General features: G+C 45.9%; 1 protein-coding gene across 1 annotated transcript in view; it reads right to left on the bottom strand.

Moving 5' to 3' along the window:
• CHTF18 (chromosome transmission fidelity factor 18) overlaps positions 1–16,465 on the bottom strand; it is a 330,765-nt gene that overhangs the window by 183,013 nt on the left and 131,287 nt on the right. Inside the window, exon 15 of the mRNA XM_069209815.1 lies at positions 14,309–14,474. Coding sequence (XP_069065916.1) covers positions 14,309–14,474 — 166 coding nt within the window. The remainder of the gene's footprint in view (positions 1–14,308; positions 14,475–16,465) is intronic.

Raw genomic sequence — 16,465 nt, 5'->3', positions numbered from 1 at the left:
ATCATAATCAAAGTGCAGGTGAAACCATATCATTTTCCACCCCATCGGGCCTGAGGGAATCCATTTCGCTTATACATAAAAGCGCAGACTGCATGGGCACCTTCTATGGTCTCACCTATCCCCATAATAACTGTGCAAAGGCCCCAAAATTCACAAATGTTTGTTAGTGCATCCATGCACCCTGTATATTGACCTTTCCTCTACTAAACAATGGTACAGTCCACAGAGCCTCTCATTCAAAGGCAGGCCTTTCTACCTTTCCACCATGGAAAGCAATGGCCCGTCTAGCTTCTAGCATCCCCACCAGTGTACCACGCTGTGCATCCCTACCAACCATCCATAATACGCTACTAGAGGGATCCCAAATACAATAATAATTAGAACACTGGAATGTTGGGAGCTCCAATGAAGTGGCTCGGGGCTTATAATGGCTGGTATAGGCCTTCTGCTACAACATTCCAATGACTCTTTCTATTTCTCCCATTTTAATTTAGAACATTCTAAATCTCAAGGGGTGGAATGTTCTAATAGCCTTGCAGCACTTCTGCATCGGGCTATACCGGTTGTTAATGGCCCTCTCGCTCGTTATAGGCCCTCGCTTGCGGCTCAGGCCTGTAACTCGGGTTCTGGGCCTTTAGGAGCCGGTATAGCTCTTGGCAGCGGGCTATGAGGCTGCAATGAGTGGAATGTGGATCACAGAGAGATCGCGATCAGGGAGAGATAGCACTCATGTTTGGTTTTTTTTTCTTATGAATATTAAACGCTGGGGAGCTAATGCTAGAGAAAAGGTATCAGGAAACAATCTGACTCCTGGACATATTTAGACGGCGAGGCATCAGCTGGGAAAAAGCAATCTCTGAACACTAGTTCTCCAGTATAGGCTCTCTTGCTCAGCAGAAGCTGTAAAAGTGAATCTGAGAAGGAGCACTGTCCAGGATGGGATGGGCACACGACCCGTGCAGGAGCCAGAGAAGAATTTACCTTGGGAATTTTTCGAAATCCTCAAAGGATTGACAAGTATTCAGTTGCCCTTAATATCTGCTGCACACAGAGGTCCTTCGAAGTGAATACATCAGCAGCATAGTAAAAGGATATGCATTTAGGACAATGGATTTTTTTGCGCAGAAACACAAGACATTAGTTTAAAGGGATTTGGAAAAGGTGAGTTATTTTGTACTATTCCTGGTTCTTCTCTCAAGAGAAGGAGAGTTGTGGCACTACCTAACGTGTCTTCCTAGGTTAGTCAGAGTTTAAATCTTGTTGCTCTGAACTATAGGGAGTATTTTTTGCTTCCCAGTCTCCTTTCACCACTTGAAACGGGGACTACCTTTGTTTGTGTATAGACTTTAGCAATATGGATTTGTTATCAAAGCAGAAATATGCCACAGATTAACATAAATTGTACACTTCTGCCATCTAGTGGTAGAAATCGGAACAGACTTAAAAGTTCAGCTAACAGCTCTATTACATGGCTCCAGTGTTAGGGTATTGATACTTAGTCGCATGAACTCTGCTTTTTTTCAACGTATGGGAAAAGAGACGATGCTGAGCAGAAGAAAAAGGTTACAACAGACGTGAGGGCCTCGCAATGTTTACTAAGTGTCCCTGGTGCTCTAGCATAAAAGGATAAGTTACTTACCTGTAAATCCTAGTTCTCTTCCAGGGGTATCCTCATCAAAGTCATAAACATTGAATATTCCCGCCCTTGTGCGGGGACCCCGGAGCATATATAAAATACACACATATAAAGTATGAAATATTCAAGAAAAATATATATATAGCATTTTTAGTAGACACATTTTTCATACTAAACTCATATATACATGTGTAAAACAGCAATGCAGGCTATAATCATAAACAGGCTAAAATGCTTTATTTCTATGAAGTTTTTTTTTTTTTTTTCATTATAAAATTACAATAGAGAATAAATATCTACCCAATCCCCCAAAACTGGGCTTAGGTAAATAAGCAGTAGTAATCACTAGAGAAAAAACTACATTGAAAAACAATGGAGCATTCTTAGCTAATAGGCTGCATGCAGGTTAACACAGGAGAACCATAAAAACTTTGGCACCTTGCCTTTAAGACCCTGAGCACCTCCAGTATCCCACCATGCCTCAGGGGTGAAGGAAAGGTGACAGTTGGTTCACAGTTAGGTCAGTACTTTTTTACGGTGACAATCTGTGTAACTGATTCGAAAGACAATCTGTCCTGCACCTCTAGGAGACGTGCGTCCGGGGAGGAGGGTGGGTTGTTTATGACTTTGATGAGGATACCCCTGGAAGAGAACTAGGATTTACAGGTAAGTAACTTATCCTTCTCTTCCAGGGGATCCTCAACAATAGTCATAAACATTGAATAGATTAGCAAGCCCATCCCTAAACTCTGCGGACTGTCTAATAGAAGTGCAGGAATAGATACATATTATGCAAATAAGTTTCTCAGAGAGGCCTGCCCCACTTGGGCATCTGCTCTTGCATCTGAGTCTAAACAGTAATGTCTAGTAAATGTATGTACAGACTTCCATGTAGCAGCCTTACAAATCTCAGATATTGGAACATTGTTAAGGAGGGCAGCAGTAGCCGCTTTTCCCCTTGTGGAATGCGCTTTAGGCCTAGCTAGTAATTGTTTATTAGCCAGCTGGTAAGTATTAACAATACAAGAAACTATCCATCTTGATATCGTTCGTTTAGATGCTGCCTCTCCTGTCCTCAAATGACCATAATTTACAAACAAGTGGTTGGAATGTCTAATCGATTTTGTTTTATCCAAATAAAATTTCAGCACTCTTTTCAAGTCTAAGGAGTGCAATGCTTTCTCCGCCGGAGTCTCCGGATTGGGAAAGAAAGTCGGTAAAGATATAGTCTGATTGATGTGGAATTCTGACACCACCTTCGGAAGGAAAGATGGGTGAGTTCGCAGAACCACTCTATTGTCGTGAAAAACTGTGTACGGTTCTTTGGAAGACAAAGCCTGAATTTCACTGACCCTCCTCGCGGAAGTAATGGCCACCAAAAAAGCCGTCTTCCACGTAAGGTGTTGTAAAGAGGCCTTGTGTATAGGTTCGAAAGGAGGGCCCATAAGTTTTGACAATACTATGTTCAGTTCCCATGGAGGAGAGGGTCTCCGAATGGGCGGAAAAACGTTTTTCAAACCTTCTAAGAAATCCTTGACTACTGGTTTTGTAAAGAAGGATTCCTGAGAAGGTGACTTACGATAGGCTGTAATGGCAGACAAATGTACCTTAATAGATGATACCTGCAGACCGGACTTTGCCAGATGAAGTAAATAAGACAGTATGACATCCTCCTGAGCTCGTATGGGATTCTGACCTTGTTGACAGCACCATATGTAGAACCTCTGCCACTTAAAAGCGTAAGAACGCCGCATGGAAGGTCGTTTGGACTCTTTCAAGATGTTCATGCACTCCTGCGAGAGCCCTAGGTGTCCATACTGCAGGAATTCAGGAGCCATGCTGTTAAGTTCAGAGAGGGTAGGCTGGGATGTAGAATCCTGCCCTCCATCCTGCTCAGAAGATCCGGTCTGCACGGCAGCCTCCTGTGAGGTTTTTCCGATAGGTTGAGGAGATCTGTGTACCAGAATTGACGGGGCCATTGTGGCGCTATGAGAATCATTCTGGTTCTGGATTTGTAAAGTTTGTTGATCACTGCCGGTATGAGGGGAATCGGTGGAAAGGCGTAGAGAAATATCCCTGACCAGTCGATCAACAGGGCATTCCCCCGAGAACCCGGACGGTAGAACCTGGATGCGAAGTCTGGGCATTTCTTGTTTACTTCGTCTGCGAAGAGATCCAATTGAGGTCGACCCCATTGAGCGAAGATGTCTTCGACGACTTCGCCGTGTAGGACCCAATCGTGTGCGTCCTCTAGGTGTCTGCTCAGGAAATCTGCTTCCACGTTTTGTTGACCTGGCAGGTGAACCGCTGTAAGTGACATTCCTCTGGCCAGGAGCCAATGCCATATCGTTTGGGACTCTCGAGATAGGGGTAGGGATCTCGTTCCCCCCCCTGTCTGTTCAAATAATACATTGTGGTTGTATTGTCCGTTTGTATTAGGATAGATTTCCCCTGAATCAATGGAGTGAAAGACTTGAGAGCCAGATGGACCGCTCTGAGTTCCAGCAGATTGATGTGGTACTTCTTTTCCTTGTCGGACCACAGGCCCTGAGCTTGAAAGGGACCCAGATGAGCCCCCCATCCCTGAAGAGACGCATCCGTTACCAGAGTGTCGGATGGAACTACCTGGTGAAACGGAGCACCTACTGACAGGTGAGGTCTGTGTATCCATCATTGCAATGAGTGAAGTGCCGCTGTCAGTAGCCGCACTCTGTACTCCCAGCGTCCTGTCCTTTGGCTCCAGTTGCTCTCCAATGCCTCTTGGAGGGGCCTCATGTGCAGCCTGGCATTTGGGACAATGAAAATGCATGATGCGTGGAGCCCAGCAGCGATGTCACCTGACGGGCCGTAGGTGTGTTGGCTTTTAACAGGTCTTGACACTTCCTGTCTATTGATAATAGTAGTTCCTCCGAAGGATATACTCTTTGGAGCTCTGTGTTTAGTATAGCTCCCAGGTAGTGAAGGTTCTGTGTTGGAATCAAGGTTGACTTTTGGTAGTTGACTTGAAGACCTAGAGACTCGAAAACCCTGAGCACAATGTCCCGATGGCTTCCCGCCTGATCTGGAGAGGAAGCCTTCAGTAACCAGTCGTCTAGGTATGGGTAGATGAAGATCTTTTGTTTTCGAAGATGTGCCGCTACGACCGCCACACATTTCGAGAAGACGCGGGGGGCAGATTTCAGGCCGAATGGTAGAACTCTGAACTGATAGTGCTGTGAAGCTATTTGGAAGCGCAAGAATTTCCGATGCTTGGGAGCTATTGGGATGTGAAAATATGCATCCTGCAGGTCGATGGAGCACATCCAGTCTCCCTGATGTAGTTGAGGGAAAATCTGGTGAAGAGCTAGCATCCTGAACTTCTGTTTTCTTATGTACTTGTTCAGCAGCCGTAAGTCCAGAATTGGTCTGAAAACGCCCTCTCTGCCCTTTTTCGCCACCAGAAAATAACAGGAGTAAACCCCCTTTCCTCTGTGCGCAGGTGGAACCTTTTCTATTGCTTTCTTTTGTAAGAGGGCGAGAGCCTCTTTGCGCAGCAGGCTGAGATGAGATGGATTGCATTTGGCTGGTGGCAAGTGTGGTGGAGGCTGTCTGAAAAGAAGAGAGTAGCCATTTTCGACAATGTTGAGCACCCATTTGTCTTTAGTGATAGAGTGCCACTCGTGAAGATAACCTGTGATACTTCCCCCCACTAGAGTGGTGTACAGTGTCGAGGGAAGCGAGATCTCATTGTTTGGCCGGCGCTTTCGGTGTGGACTGCTGAGGTCTACTTGATCCTCGCTCCCTTGTGGTCTTACGAGCCTGAAAAAGAGGGCGTCCCTGCCGTTGTTGTGGCCTTTGGGACCAGTGAGGGTTTTGAACCCTCTGCTGGAAAGGGTGCCTGTCATAAGGCCTATACCTCCGCCTGAAATCTTTCTTTCTTTCCAGGCCTACTGCCCTCATGGTGTCCACCTCGGTCTTCATGCGGGCCATTTCTTCATCTGCATGGGTACCGAACAGCGAGTTCCCGCTGAATGGGAGATTTAGGATGCACTGTTGTGCTTCCTGCTTTAAACCAGTCAGTCTCAGCCAGGAAGACCGTCTTGCACAGATTCCATGTGCGTACCCATGTGCAGCTAAATCCGCCCCATCTGCCGCCGCGCTAATGACCTGGTTGGATACCAGGCATCCCTCTTGCAGGATCTCGTGAAATTCCTGTCTGTCTTCTCTGGGCAATTTTTCTGTGAATCTGTTGAGGGAGTCCCACAGAGAACGGTCATACCTGCCCAGGAGTGCAGATGCGCTGGAGACTTTCATTACCGATGCCGCCGTACCGCACATCTTTCTCCCCAGAGAGTCTAGATGCCTGCTCTCTTTATCCGGGGGGACCGTGGAGGATGATGCCACCGAGTGGGTTTTTCGGGCTGCGGCCAATATTACAGAGTCCGGTGGCGGATCCTTTCTTAGGAATAAAGGGTCCTGTTCGGGAGCCTTATATTTTTTCAGAATCCTAGCCGGGGCAGATTTGAGTGTGGCTGGGGCCAGAAAAGTGTCCATAGTTGGCTGCAACAAACCAGGCACTAGAGGCAGTAGCTTCTTCGACACTGATCTATGCTGCAGAGTCTCAAAGATGACTGACAAGGAGGTAGATGGCTCTGGAACCTCTATATTTAATTTCTGCGCTCCCCTTAACAGCACCTCGTTAAAAGTGGTAATGTCATCCACCGGTGAGATCCTAGCGGGTGGAGAATCTGTTAGGGTGGGGGAGTAACGCCCGACAGATGATCCTGACGACGTCCAAGAGGGTGATCTTCTGTGTTGTGATCTTGACCTGGATTGCCGTTGGGAACGAGACCTGCTGCGAGACCCTGTAACAGAACGCCCAGTCCTCGCGGTCGGTTGGTGAGGAGCAGAACAAGCCCGTCCTGCCCGCGCTGTCGGTGATGGCGTTCTCGGGAGAGAGGCAGTAGGAGAGTACATTCGAGAGTACTGAGAATCTGGGGAGGCCGCTGGTCTATTAAGGCTCTCCAACCATCTGGGTGATAAGTTGATGGGTGAAACATGCCCCGATGATGCCGCTCTCGAACGAGATGAATCGCTCCGAATGGAGACCACTGGAGATGGTGCGGCCTGGAGGACGATGCTCTACCCCCTGCGAGACAGGTAAAACCTGTGTCGACGTCGACTGCTGTGCCGACGTCGAAGGGCACACCGGTTGCTTTAGCCTCGACGTTGAGTGCCTCGACGTAGAGTGCCTTGACGTCGAGCGGCAATCTCTGGACCTTGACCTACTCGCCGTCGTGTGCCTCGACGTGGAGCGGTGGGCGGCCAACGGCGGATGCCGCTCATGCCGTCGTGGCGATTTCGACGTTGTGTCTCTTGACGCCGGGGGGCGTATGGTCTTTGGCGGCGAACGGGCACGCCGGTGATGGCTCGACGTCGATCGGCGGGCTGCCGTCGACGGAGACATGCCCCTGCGATGGCCATGTTCCCTCGACGCCGTATCCTTCGACGTCGGACGGGTCGCCGTCGACCTATGCCGGTGAGACGGTGGCAGCGACGATGTCGACGGGGAACAAACAGGTACTTTCCTACCTGCTGACGTCGACCTAGCCCTTCTCTCCTGAGAATGTCCTGTTGGTTGCCTGGGAAGTGAAGAGGACGATGTTTTCTGCCTCTCATGAAGCCCATGGAGTCTGATCTTTTCTCTGTCCTTCAGAGTCCTCTTCGACATATTCTTGCAGTGCTTGCAAGTGTCAGGGCAGTGACTCTGAGGCAGGCACACAATACAAAGAGAGTGCGGGTCTGACTGGGCCTTCTTCTTCCCACAAGAGGGGCATTTGACAAAAAGTGAAGGCATTTTTCTGTCAGGAAAAAACTGCCAAACTCAGACAAAGATGTTATCTGTCGAGTGAAACAGGAAAAAACGCTGTTTTAAAGGATTTTTCTGAGAAAAACTCAGAAAAACTGAGAGCTCAATGCTCCAGGATCCTCTCAGAAGTAGCCGGAAAAAAGAACTGACCTAACTGTGAACCAACTGTCACCTTTCCTTCACCCCTGAGGCATGGTGGGATACTGGAGGTGCTCAGGGTCTTAAAGGCACGGTGCCAAAGTTTTTATGGTTCTCTTGTGTTAACCTGCATGCAGCCTATTGGCCAAGAATGCTCCATTGTTTTTCAATGTAGTTTTTTCTCTTTTTTCTCTAGTGATTACTACTGCATATTTACCTAAGCCCAGTTTTGGGGGCTTGGGTAGATATTTATTCTCTATTGTAATTTTAGCCTGTTTATGATTATAGCCTGCATTGCTGTTTTACACATGTATATATGAGTTTAGTATGAAAAATGTGTCTACTAAAAATGCTATATATATATTTTTCATGCATATTTCATACTTTATATGTGTGTATTTTATATATGCTCCGGGGTCCCCGCACAAGGGCGGGAATATTCAATGTTTATGACTATTGATGAGGATCCCCTGGAAGAGAACTGGTACTTTTTCCATGCCCCATCATGTCGCACACTGAGGAACCAGGACGGCATCAACAGCAGAGACACATGCAGCACATAACATGTTTGCATACCTTGGGATCTGACAAATAACGGGCTAACTCACGGAGAAGATTATGTATCCGCCAGAATCGCTGCAAGTGAATACAAGTACCTGATGGATACACATCCCACAGATTCCTCACCTTGTGAATGAGTTTCACAGCAACTCCACGTGGAGGTGACTGAGTAGTGCAGAATATCCAGGGAATTTATGCAACACAGTCTGAGCAAAGTAACAATTACTGCTTGCTGGGAAGTGAGGCAGGAACGTTTTGCGAAAGGATGAGCGTGTGGCCGTCCAGCGTATGTCAGCTACCTGCTGGTGAGAGCTGTACAAGGCACGCTGGCTCTAGCGGGATGGGCTCAAGTGCCCTCTTAGTGGTCTTTTCTGGCCTAGGCACTGCAGTTCTAGACATGGGGTGGCTCATTGAAAACGGTGTGTATGGTCACTGCTTTGACTTTCTGGGCTCCGCCAAGTCCTCAAAGGGCTGGACATTCACTCTAATCACTAGGTTGTGGTTGATGTAATAGGATACTAGACACCTTGGGTGTAAGTCTATACAGCCACTCCTCTTATTAGGAGGGATGACCAAGAAGGAAGAAAGATGGAAGGGTGAAAGACTGACTTGTACAACAGACACCACTCTTGGAAGAAATGATAACCAGGTACAAAAAAACACTATCTGGATAGAATATCCTGAATGGAGACGAATGGAAAAGGTCTAAACCCTAAGCCAGATCCTGTTTGGTGAGCCACATGCCAGGCAAGGGCAAAGAGGTGGTTGAGGTCGTTTGCCACATATGTCCCGTGGCATACTGGACCACGTACAGCGCTGCTGGCACCTGGCTCTGAGGGTGGCAAGGGCGAACAGTCAAAGGCTTCTCAGGGAGGTAGTGTGCGGGGCAAGAGCTCAGGCACAATAACCTTTTTAGCCTATTGCTTGTCTCTATATGGAAGAAAGTACTTTTAACCATACCACAGAACTAAGTCCTATACAACGCTATTTGAATAGTGGATGCAGGTGGGCCTCCCTGGTTAACATCTCACCTTTCCCCAGTACGCTCTCCTGTTGGGTCACCTGATCAATTTGAGTTCTCAGTATTCTTTGGCAGCGGAATGAATTAGGCGAAGATACAGATCTGAAGAATACTTTACACTGTCCCCACACTTTGAGGCACAATGTGTTCGCTTCTTCTTACCCCCATTATTGATGTGGGCAGAAAAGACTCAAGTCCTCACCTTCCAGTGTTCTGAGCGCACTAGGCTTCTCTGTTCTGATGTCAGGTGGAGTCCTGCAGTATATACTTTTTGGTTCTGCAGCGACTGTGGGAGAAAGCTTAGACGCAGTCTGTATTTTTGGCGCGTGAAGCAGCCCCCTTGTGGATCAGGATTTGCTAGATGAATGCAGCAAGGGTCGAGCTGTAGGGGTCAGGACAGCTTCAGCAGTTGTAGCCTTCCAGTTGCCAAAGGAGACGGATAATCGAGCAAGGCAGCTTTGCAGACCCCACCAGACCATTTGGTCAGGGAGGGTGTGTCCTGGCCATTGCAGTCTTCCACTTTATTCCTCCTTCTGCAGCTACCAGGGAAAAACAAGGTTTTGCTGATTCTGAGCAGTTTTTGGGGTGTAATTCTTAGCAGGGACCATGGAGAGAGACCAGGATGCTCACTCAGAACAGGTTGCTCCTTGCTTTGTTATCCCAATGCCCCCCTTTCTCTGGGTGTTCCTCATGCCAGGAGCACACTGCGTTTCTCCTAGGTGTAAGCATCTCCCTGCAGGGCCGGTTAGACGACTCACTTCTGGCAGCAGGCACATTTTTAGAAAGACCCTCATTTTTCCCATCAGAAGCTGCAGACTTCATGTGGTGTCCCCACACCTCTGGGATGCTGTTGTCAGGGTGACTCTAGCTCTGATCACACAGCGCTCCTTCAAGTACATTGCAGAGCACTCCCTTCATTGGTCATAAAATCCCTGGAACAAAGCGGAGTGGTTTAGATCACGCTTTTATACATATTCTCCAGAGGATGTGAACCTACTTTCTCACGCTTCAGAGCCGGTTAGGATTGTTTCTATTTTAAATATCATTTTGAGGGTGCTCACCCAACTCAGCCTTTGTGTAAAGTGATGCTTCTCACAGCAGGTATCAATGGTTCTGGCTTCAAGCACGGAGTACTCAAACCATAGGCACAAGGAAGTCTGAGCACTCTGCGCACGGTTGCCATCTGCCGTCTTGAAGCACTTATCAGTGACAGGCAAAAGAGTAGGCCTGAACTAGAAACTTCCTCACCTTGAACAAAAGAAACTGAAGTCCCACCGGTCACCCACACCATCAAACAAATGGCAGGGCTCAGGGGGATTCAGCAGCGCCTTGCTAACATCTCCATGAACTCTCTAACAGTATTGCTTTTTCCATCCTTCTCATTTCAGTGTTTGTTCTCCAGGCTCCAGCCACAGAAATGCAGACAATACACTTCCAATGTCCTCGTCCTCCATCTTGTGCCATACCAAACCTGTGGCATCCAAGATGGGTCCCACCGGCTTCAGTACTCAGGCACAAATTCATATACATTCTTCTACCATACAGTTATCACACACTCACTGTACACACACAGGCACTCAACATGCACTCTGGAAGCCAGAGCAATGTTCTAGGTTTCACATAACAGTGAACCTTGTTGTCACTGACCTGAGAAAAAGGACTGGTCAGACTATAAACCACAATACGTGGCATGCTGCCACCTCTATACACAGGGAAGGGCAAATAAACCACTAACTCTATAAGGGCACCCTTAGCGTGCCCCTCCAGGACACAGGACAGGTCCTCAGCCTCACATTTATATGGATTGGCATAGGCCTCTGCAGACACAGTAAAGTATTGTGATACCAGAGCCAAAATAAAACTCATGATACCAATTACACACTCAGTCGGCCCCCTGGGCAAGGATCCATGGCCATTAACCATGCAGTGGATATTCCTGTCTCAACAAAACATGAAAACAGTTGTCAAAGTGACATTAGAATACTCAACAGAAAATTCACATCCCACTAATGGCACAGATTGGGAGGAAACAAATAAACCTTTCAGAAAATGCACTGACAGAGGCGACTTAAACAAGGACGGTTAGTCAGGAAGGCACATGAAGGCGTGCTGGCAGCTAAATAGTCTTTTACAAGAGCCACTGTACAAACCACAGAACATCAGAAAGGCGTGGCTGATTAGCGTTGAACCCACACTAGTGAAAAAATGAATGGACTTCGTAGTGTGTTTCCTCAGATGACACCGATGACTTAAGATCACAGACAAAATGATTCTTGCTACCACCACTCAATCTCCATAGCTAAAGCTGGGGCTTCTGGGTATTGAGGTGGAGGAACTGACATTGTACCTGCAAAAGCATGTCCATCTAGCGGGAGGGATGGAGAGGAGGTTAAATACTGAGTGCCACCATTTCGGCATACTTGATTCCGTCACTCAGGCAGGGGCGCATTAGATTCAGCTGAGTTTGATCCTCTCACACGTTCTGTTTGACATCCGACAGGACAGGGATCAGTGGAAATGTCTACAGCAGGCCCTGGGGCCACCTGAACCTGATAGCATCCCTCAGAGAAGCATTCAGAGGAAAGTGCGGGGCAGAATACCGACTTCCTGTTGTTGGTAAAGAGATCCACCTTTAGCATCCACAATCTGGAAAAGATCATGCCCATCACATTGGGATGTAGATCCACCTGTGGACCAAAAAGGCCATGTGATTGAAGTGCCTGCTCTCATGCTGAGTGTGCTTGGAAGGTGTCACGTGGGAAAAGTTACACATGCATCCCAGCTTTGTCATTACAGATTCCTCTACCAAGTGACATTCTGCTACTGCTCTTTCACTGCACTATTCCCTTATAGTCATGTTAAGGAAGTGACACCCTAACTTTATAATCCTTATTAATTACTTTTTGACTCCTCTTCAGACTGTGTTGCCTCCCTCTTATGCACATATTGGTCATTTGAGCTATTCTCAGATGCTCACCTATATGCCGCCCTCCGATGACCCACGGATTCATCCAGCACTCAAAATCTCACTGACACACACACAAGAGGACAGCATTGCTAATGCACTGGCCCATCTTTCCCATTCACGCCCTGGTCCTTTGTATATAATTCTTCCCTGCCACATGTAAATAACCGTGATTTACTTCGTTTATTTCTTGCACAAGCATATTTGGGACCTTGCACTGCTTCGTCAGTTAACTTGTTATAACGCAAATTAAATGGATTACAATTTTAAATATAATGCTATAATCCACTATCAGTCTATGAATAATGTTTTGTTTTGTATATTTGGACTGAGTTGTGCATTTGGATTCCTATTTAGTGAGGCCAATCAGAAATACATTTCAGGTAATGTATACTTGGATACCCCAAAATATTTAAAGCGCCCTGTCCTTCCAAAAAATACATTTCATATATGACTTGAACTGCTGTTTTTGCTCTATATATATATTGACTAAGATTCAACCACTTGGGTAGCCCGTGTTTTGCACATACACTTAATCTTTTTTAATATCAGGATTTTCCTCTACGCCGAGGAAAAAGGTCGTTGAGACTCTGAATGGTCATGGGACTAGTACAGTTTCCTTGAAGAAAAACAGAATTTGTCATTCCGAGGCCTTTCTCTGAAACGTTTCCCTTCATGCTTTGGACAAAAATAACTCTGTCTTCTTCTCTCTGATGGTCCTGTGGTGAAGTAAGGGCCAGGATTCAGAGACCAGTGTGTCATGAGCGGGTCCGAGGCACCACATCCAGATGCAACGTACGTAAAAGGACACCTTCTTGTGTCATCTGCGACAGGTTCAAACCCTGAAGTCATATGAAGCAACATTAGACCCGGTTGCTGATGAAAAGCTGAGGATTATCTTCAGTACAAAATAGCTTGCCACTCGCAAAGGAAATGGCTGGAAAACCATAGTTAACACATAGTTGAGTCCAATGTCACATCCGTACATGCAAGGTAGCACCCACCAACACTGGAGAGCTGTGACCAGAGGAACAGTTTCTAGATCCAGCCTGGCAACTTCAGCATGGTAATTAGGTGAGGAATTTGAGGGAAGGTTTATTCATGAGAAAGGTCTGTGTTCACATGTGAGTCTCCAAGTAAAACTGTGTGCCAAATACTTACATTGCTTAACACTGATGAAGGTACCATTTGCTTTCCATGAGCTAAAACTCATGCACAAACATTATTGTGCACCTCAGTGGGGATGAAACTACTGGCAGTTTGCAAAGAGCATGAATAAGTTGTAAGAGACTTATCATTCACAGGTTTTCAGGTTAAAAGACTTATGTCCCACAGATGGCGCCTACGACTGATTGTATCCCTGCCGCTCCTAAGTGGATTCCTCATGTATATACCATAGGTGGTTGCATAAAGGTTGCATTCCATTGTGGGCCACTCAGAGCCTTTACTATGTCTGCAAGTATATTCCCCATTCTTATGGGTTGTGCCCTACCATTTGCAGTGGATTAATCAGAACGTATACCACGGCTCATTGCATAATGCTCACTCCCATGGATTACGTATAGCGATCGCTGGCTAGAACCTAAAGTATATAATATAACTGATTTAAGCCCGCGCCTTAACAAGGAGTAGCACCCTTTCACCTTTGAGAAGTTCTATGCTCTATATTGAAAATGCTTAAAGAGTATGATATAGAGATGGTAACGACAAATGCAACCACGTCTACTCTCATATTGTTCTCCGAACACATACAAGTGCAGCTACATGTTTGCTGCGGCATGATTTGAGCACAGCACTAAATATTTTAGACATAGGTCACACTACACTCCCACACTCTTCTTATCCATCAACACACTAGCTTCTAATGCTTAAAGGCCCTATCTCTCACCCTTGTTTGTTTTCATGCAAGCCAAGATGCAGTGTCAAAATGTAATGACAGCACATCTCTAGTCATCACAGCCAGCTTGAAACTATCTAGATAGGCCGAATGAAAGCAACTCTCTTCCGCCCCTGGTACGCCCTTAGAGTAGGGCGCGCTCCATCCACAAATGAGCTTGAGCAGCTCACCGGGTATGACGCGTCACATGGGGGTTATGCATCAGAGGCAACACTGCTTTGCAGCAACCGACATGGACCTACCTGCGTAACCTTCTCATACTCTCCAGTAGAGGAAGACAGATGCAGGATATTATTGAATCTTTGCGCCGTCACACTTAATGGCATCCGTCCTGCCAGATTTAAGGGATCATTCTCTTCCCTGAGAAGCAAGTCAATGGGCTGCGCAAGATCCTGACCGATTCGTTTCCTGGGAAATTCAAGAAAAAGAGGCAAAAGTCGGTAGCAATACGGATACGTAGAGATCAGCGCCGTTATAGGTAATTTACATTTTTTTAAAATAAATGAAAATGTTAGGGGCTCAAGAAAAACGAATTTGCACTAGTCTTTATACACCAGTTGTATGTGTGTGTGTGTGTGTGTGTGTGTAAGTATATATGTGTATATATATATATATATATATATATATATATATATATATATATATATATATGAATTTAGACTTCAAATTCTTTCTTGCCATTGAGTTCACATTAATGCTGCCTTATTCCTATTATTGCTGTTTTCAGAGTTTTAACTTTTATTGGTGTTTGCGATAAGCAATGTCCAGCACCTACAAAACATGTCTTTAGACAAGAATGTATCTTTTTTTTTTTTATAATTTTTTTTTTCTTTCATTAATTAGGAAATTTTAAATGCAACTTTCAACTTTATCATTGGTGAAACGTCCAGTACAGTGCACTATAAATTTCACCGTGGTGGTGACCACTAATCGAGCCTTCTTATAGATTCTGAACGTCTCAAATCAAACTTCACCTCTTCCGGGTGTCACTGTAACAATAATGTAAGGCACAGAATATGGCAATTTTTAACATCCTTTCAATAGCAATAAACAGAGTAAAACCCCTATAGCAATATCGGCCAACCTCCCCAAAAAGTATTTAGTCAAACTTTCTTTTTTGAGGTTTCAGGGCAAAACATTGGGTAGTGTCATCAATCAACATAGACGGACATCAGCGTTGCACTTTCGAGTGCACAAAATATACACAGTTTCAATATTGAGCTGCATGCGACTTACAAGCGAATAGTTCAACAAATACACTATCATCACATAATGTAATTCAGACAGTAATATTGTCCAAACCCTTACCCCCTGCCCCCATAAACCCATTTAAACAAAATAAACAAAAACCATGAGTGAGATTTATAGAGCTATGTGCCATGAGGAGTGCGACGGTAGCCTGGCCTGAGAGGCTCCCCCTATCCAACCTTTGGCCATCACTGGTCCAATATCCACTCTCTTAGGGCGTTATATGTGGAAGAGGGGGACCTCTTGGGTGTGAGCGGGGCAAGCTGTAAGTGGAAGTCCATTAGACAAGAAAGACACCAGAGAAACCCAAGTATATTCAAAGTTCTTAAAGTTATCCATGAGTATATCCACCATTCTCTTCACTGACCATGCCTGGCGTGCCATTGAGTGATCGAGGGAGCTGCAGGTTTTTTCCATGAGGCTGCCAAAAGTCTATATGTTAGGGTGAATACTAGGGGTGGGTGTCCATTAAATGTGCATATAGAAAGAAGATGGCTCCCCTTCGGTTGCCTAACAGATTTTTCAATTGGGGAGAGATCTCTCGTGGCTGCCTCTATTACATCTGGATGGAGTACCTAATGTTTTAATTGTGTATAGTGGTATTGCCCAGACTGTTTTCCGAAATTTCATTGGCAGTTGTCAAAGGTAAGAATATCCAACCCATGAAATAAGTCTGAAATCCTAAGGCACGCTCCTTCCCTCCACCAATCGAAGGCGTCCCTGTGGGAGCACTGGGGAGATTGATGGATTATAATGAATAGGTGTGAATGGTGAGGGAAATAAATGTAGCCCAAGCTTCACGTCTTCTCAGATTTTCAGAGTTGTTATTGTGGGTGTGCTTAGGTGGGTCGGTCTGCTTTGGGTTTCCATAACAGACCCCAGATATATCGGCCTACCACAGCCTGGTCCATATGGAGCCAATGTTTGTCCGAGTCACGCAGAGACCACTCTGAGATCAGCCTCAATTGTGCTGCTTCATAATTAGAAAGTGCAAGAGAGCAAGCCCTCTAGCAGCTTTATGCAGACGGAGTGATCTATATGGGAGCCAGGCTCTGTTGTTCTGCCAAATAAAGGTAATCAGGATAGTGCGAAGCTTTGAAACATTTTTTGGCTCGATTTCAATTGGAAGTCATTGGAATAAATATAAATTG

The sequence above is a fragment of the Pleurodeles waltl genome, chromosome 10 (genome assembly GCF_031143425.1).
Source record: "Pleurodeles waltl isolate 20211129_DDA chromosome 10, aPleWal1.hap1.20221129, whole genome shotgun sequence".
Taxonomy (NCBI): Eukaryota; Metazoa; Chordata; class Amphibia; order Caudata; family Salamandridae; genus Pleurodeles; species Pleurodeles waltl.
Note: the sequence above shows the minus strand (reverse complement) of the source record. Positions and strands in the feature narration are given on the sequence as shown.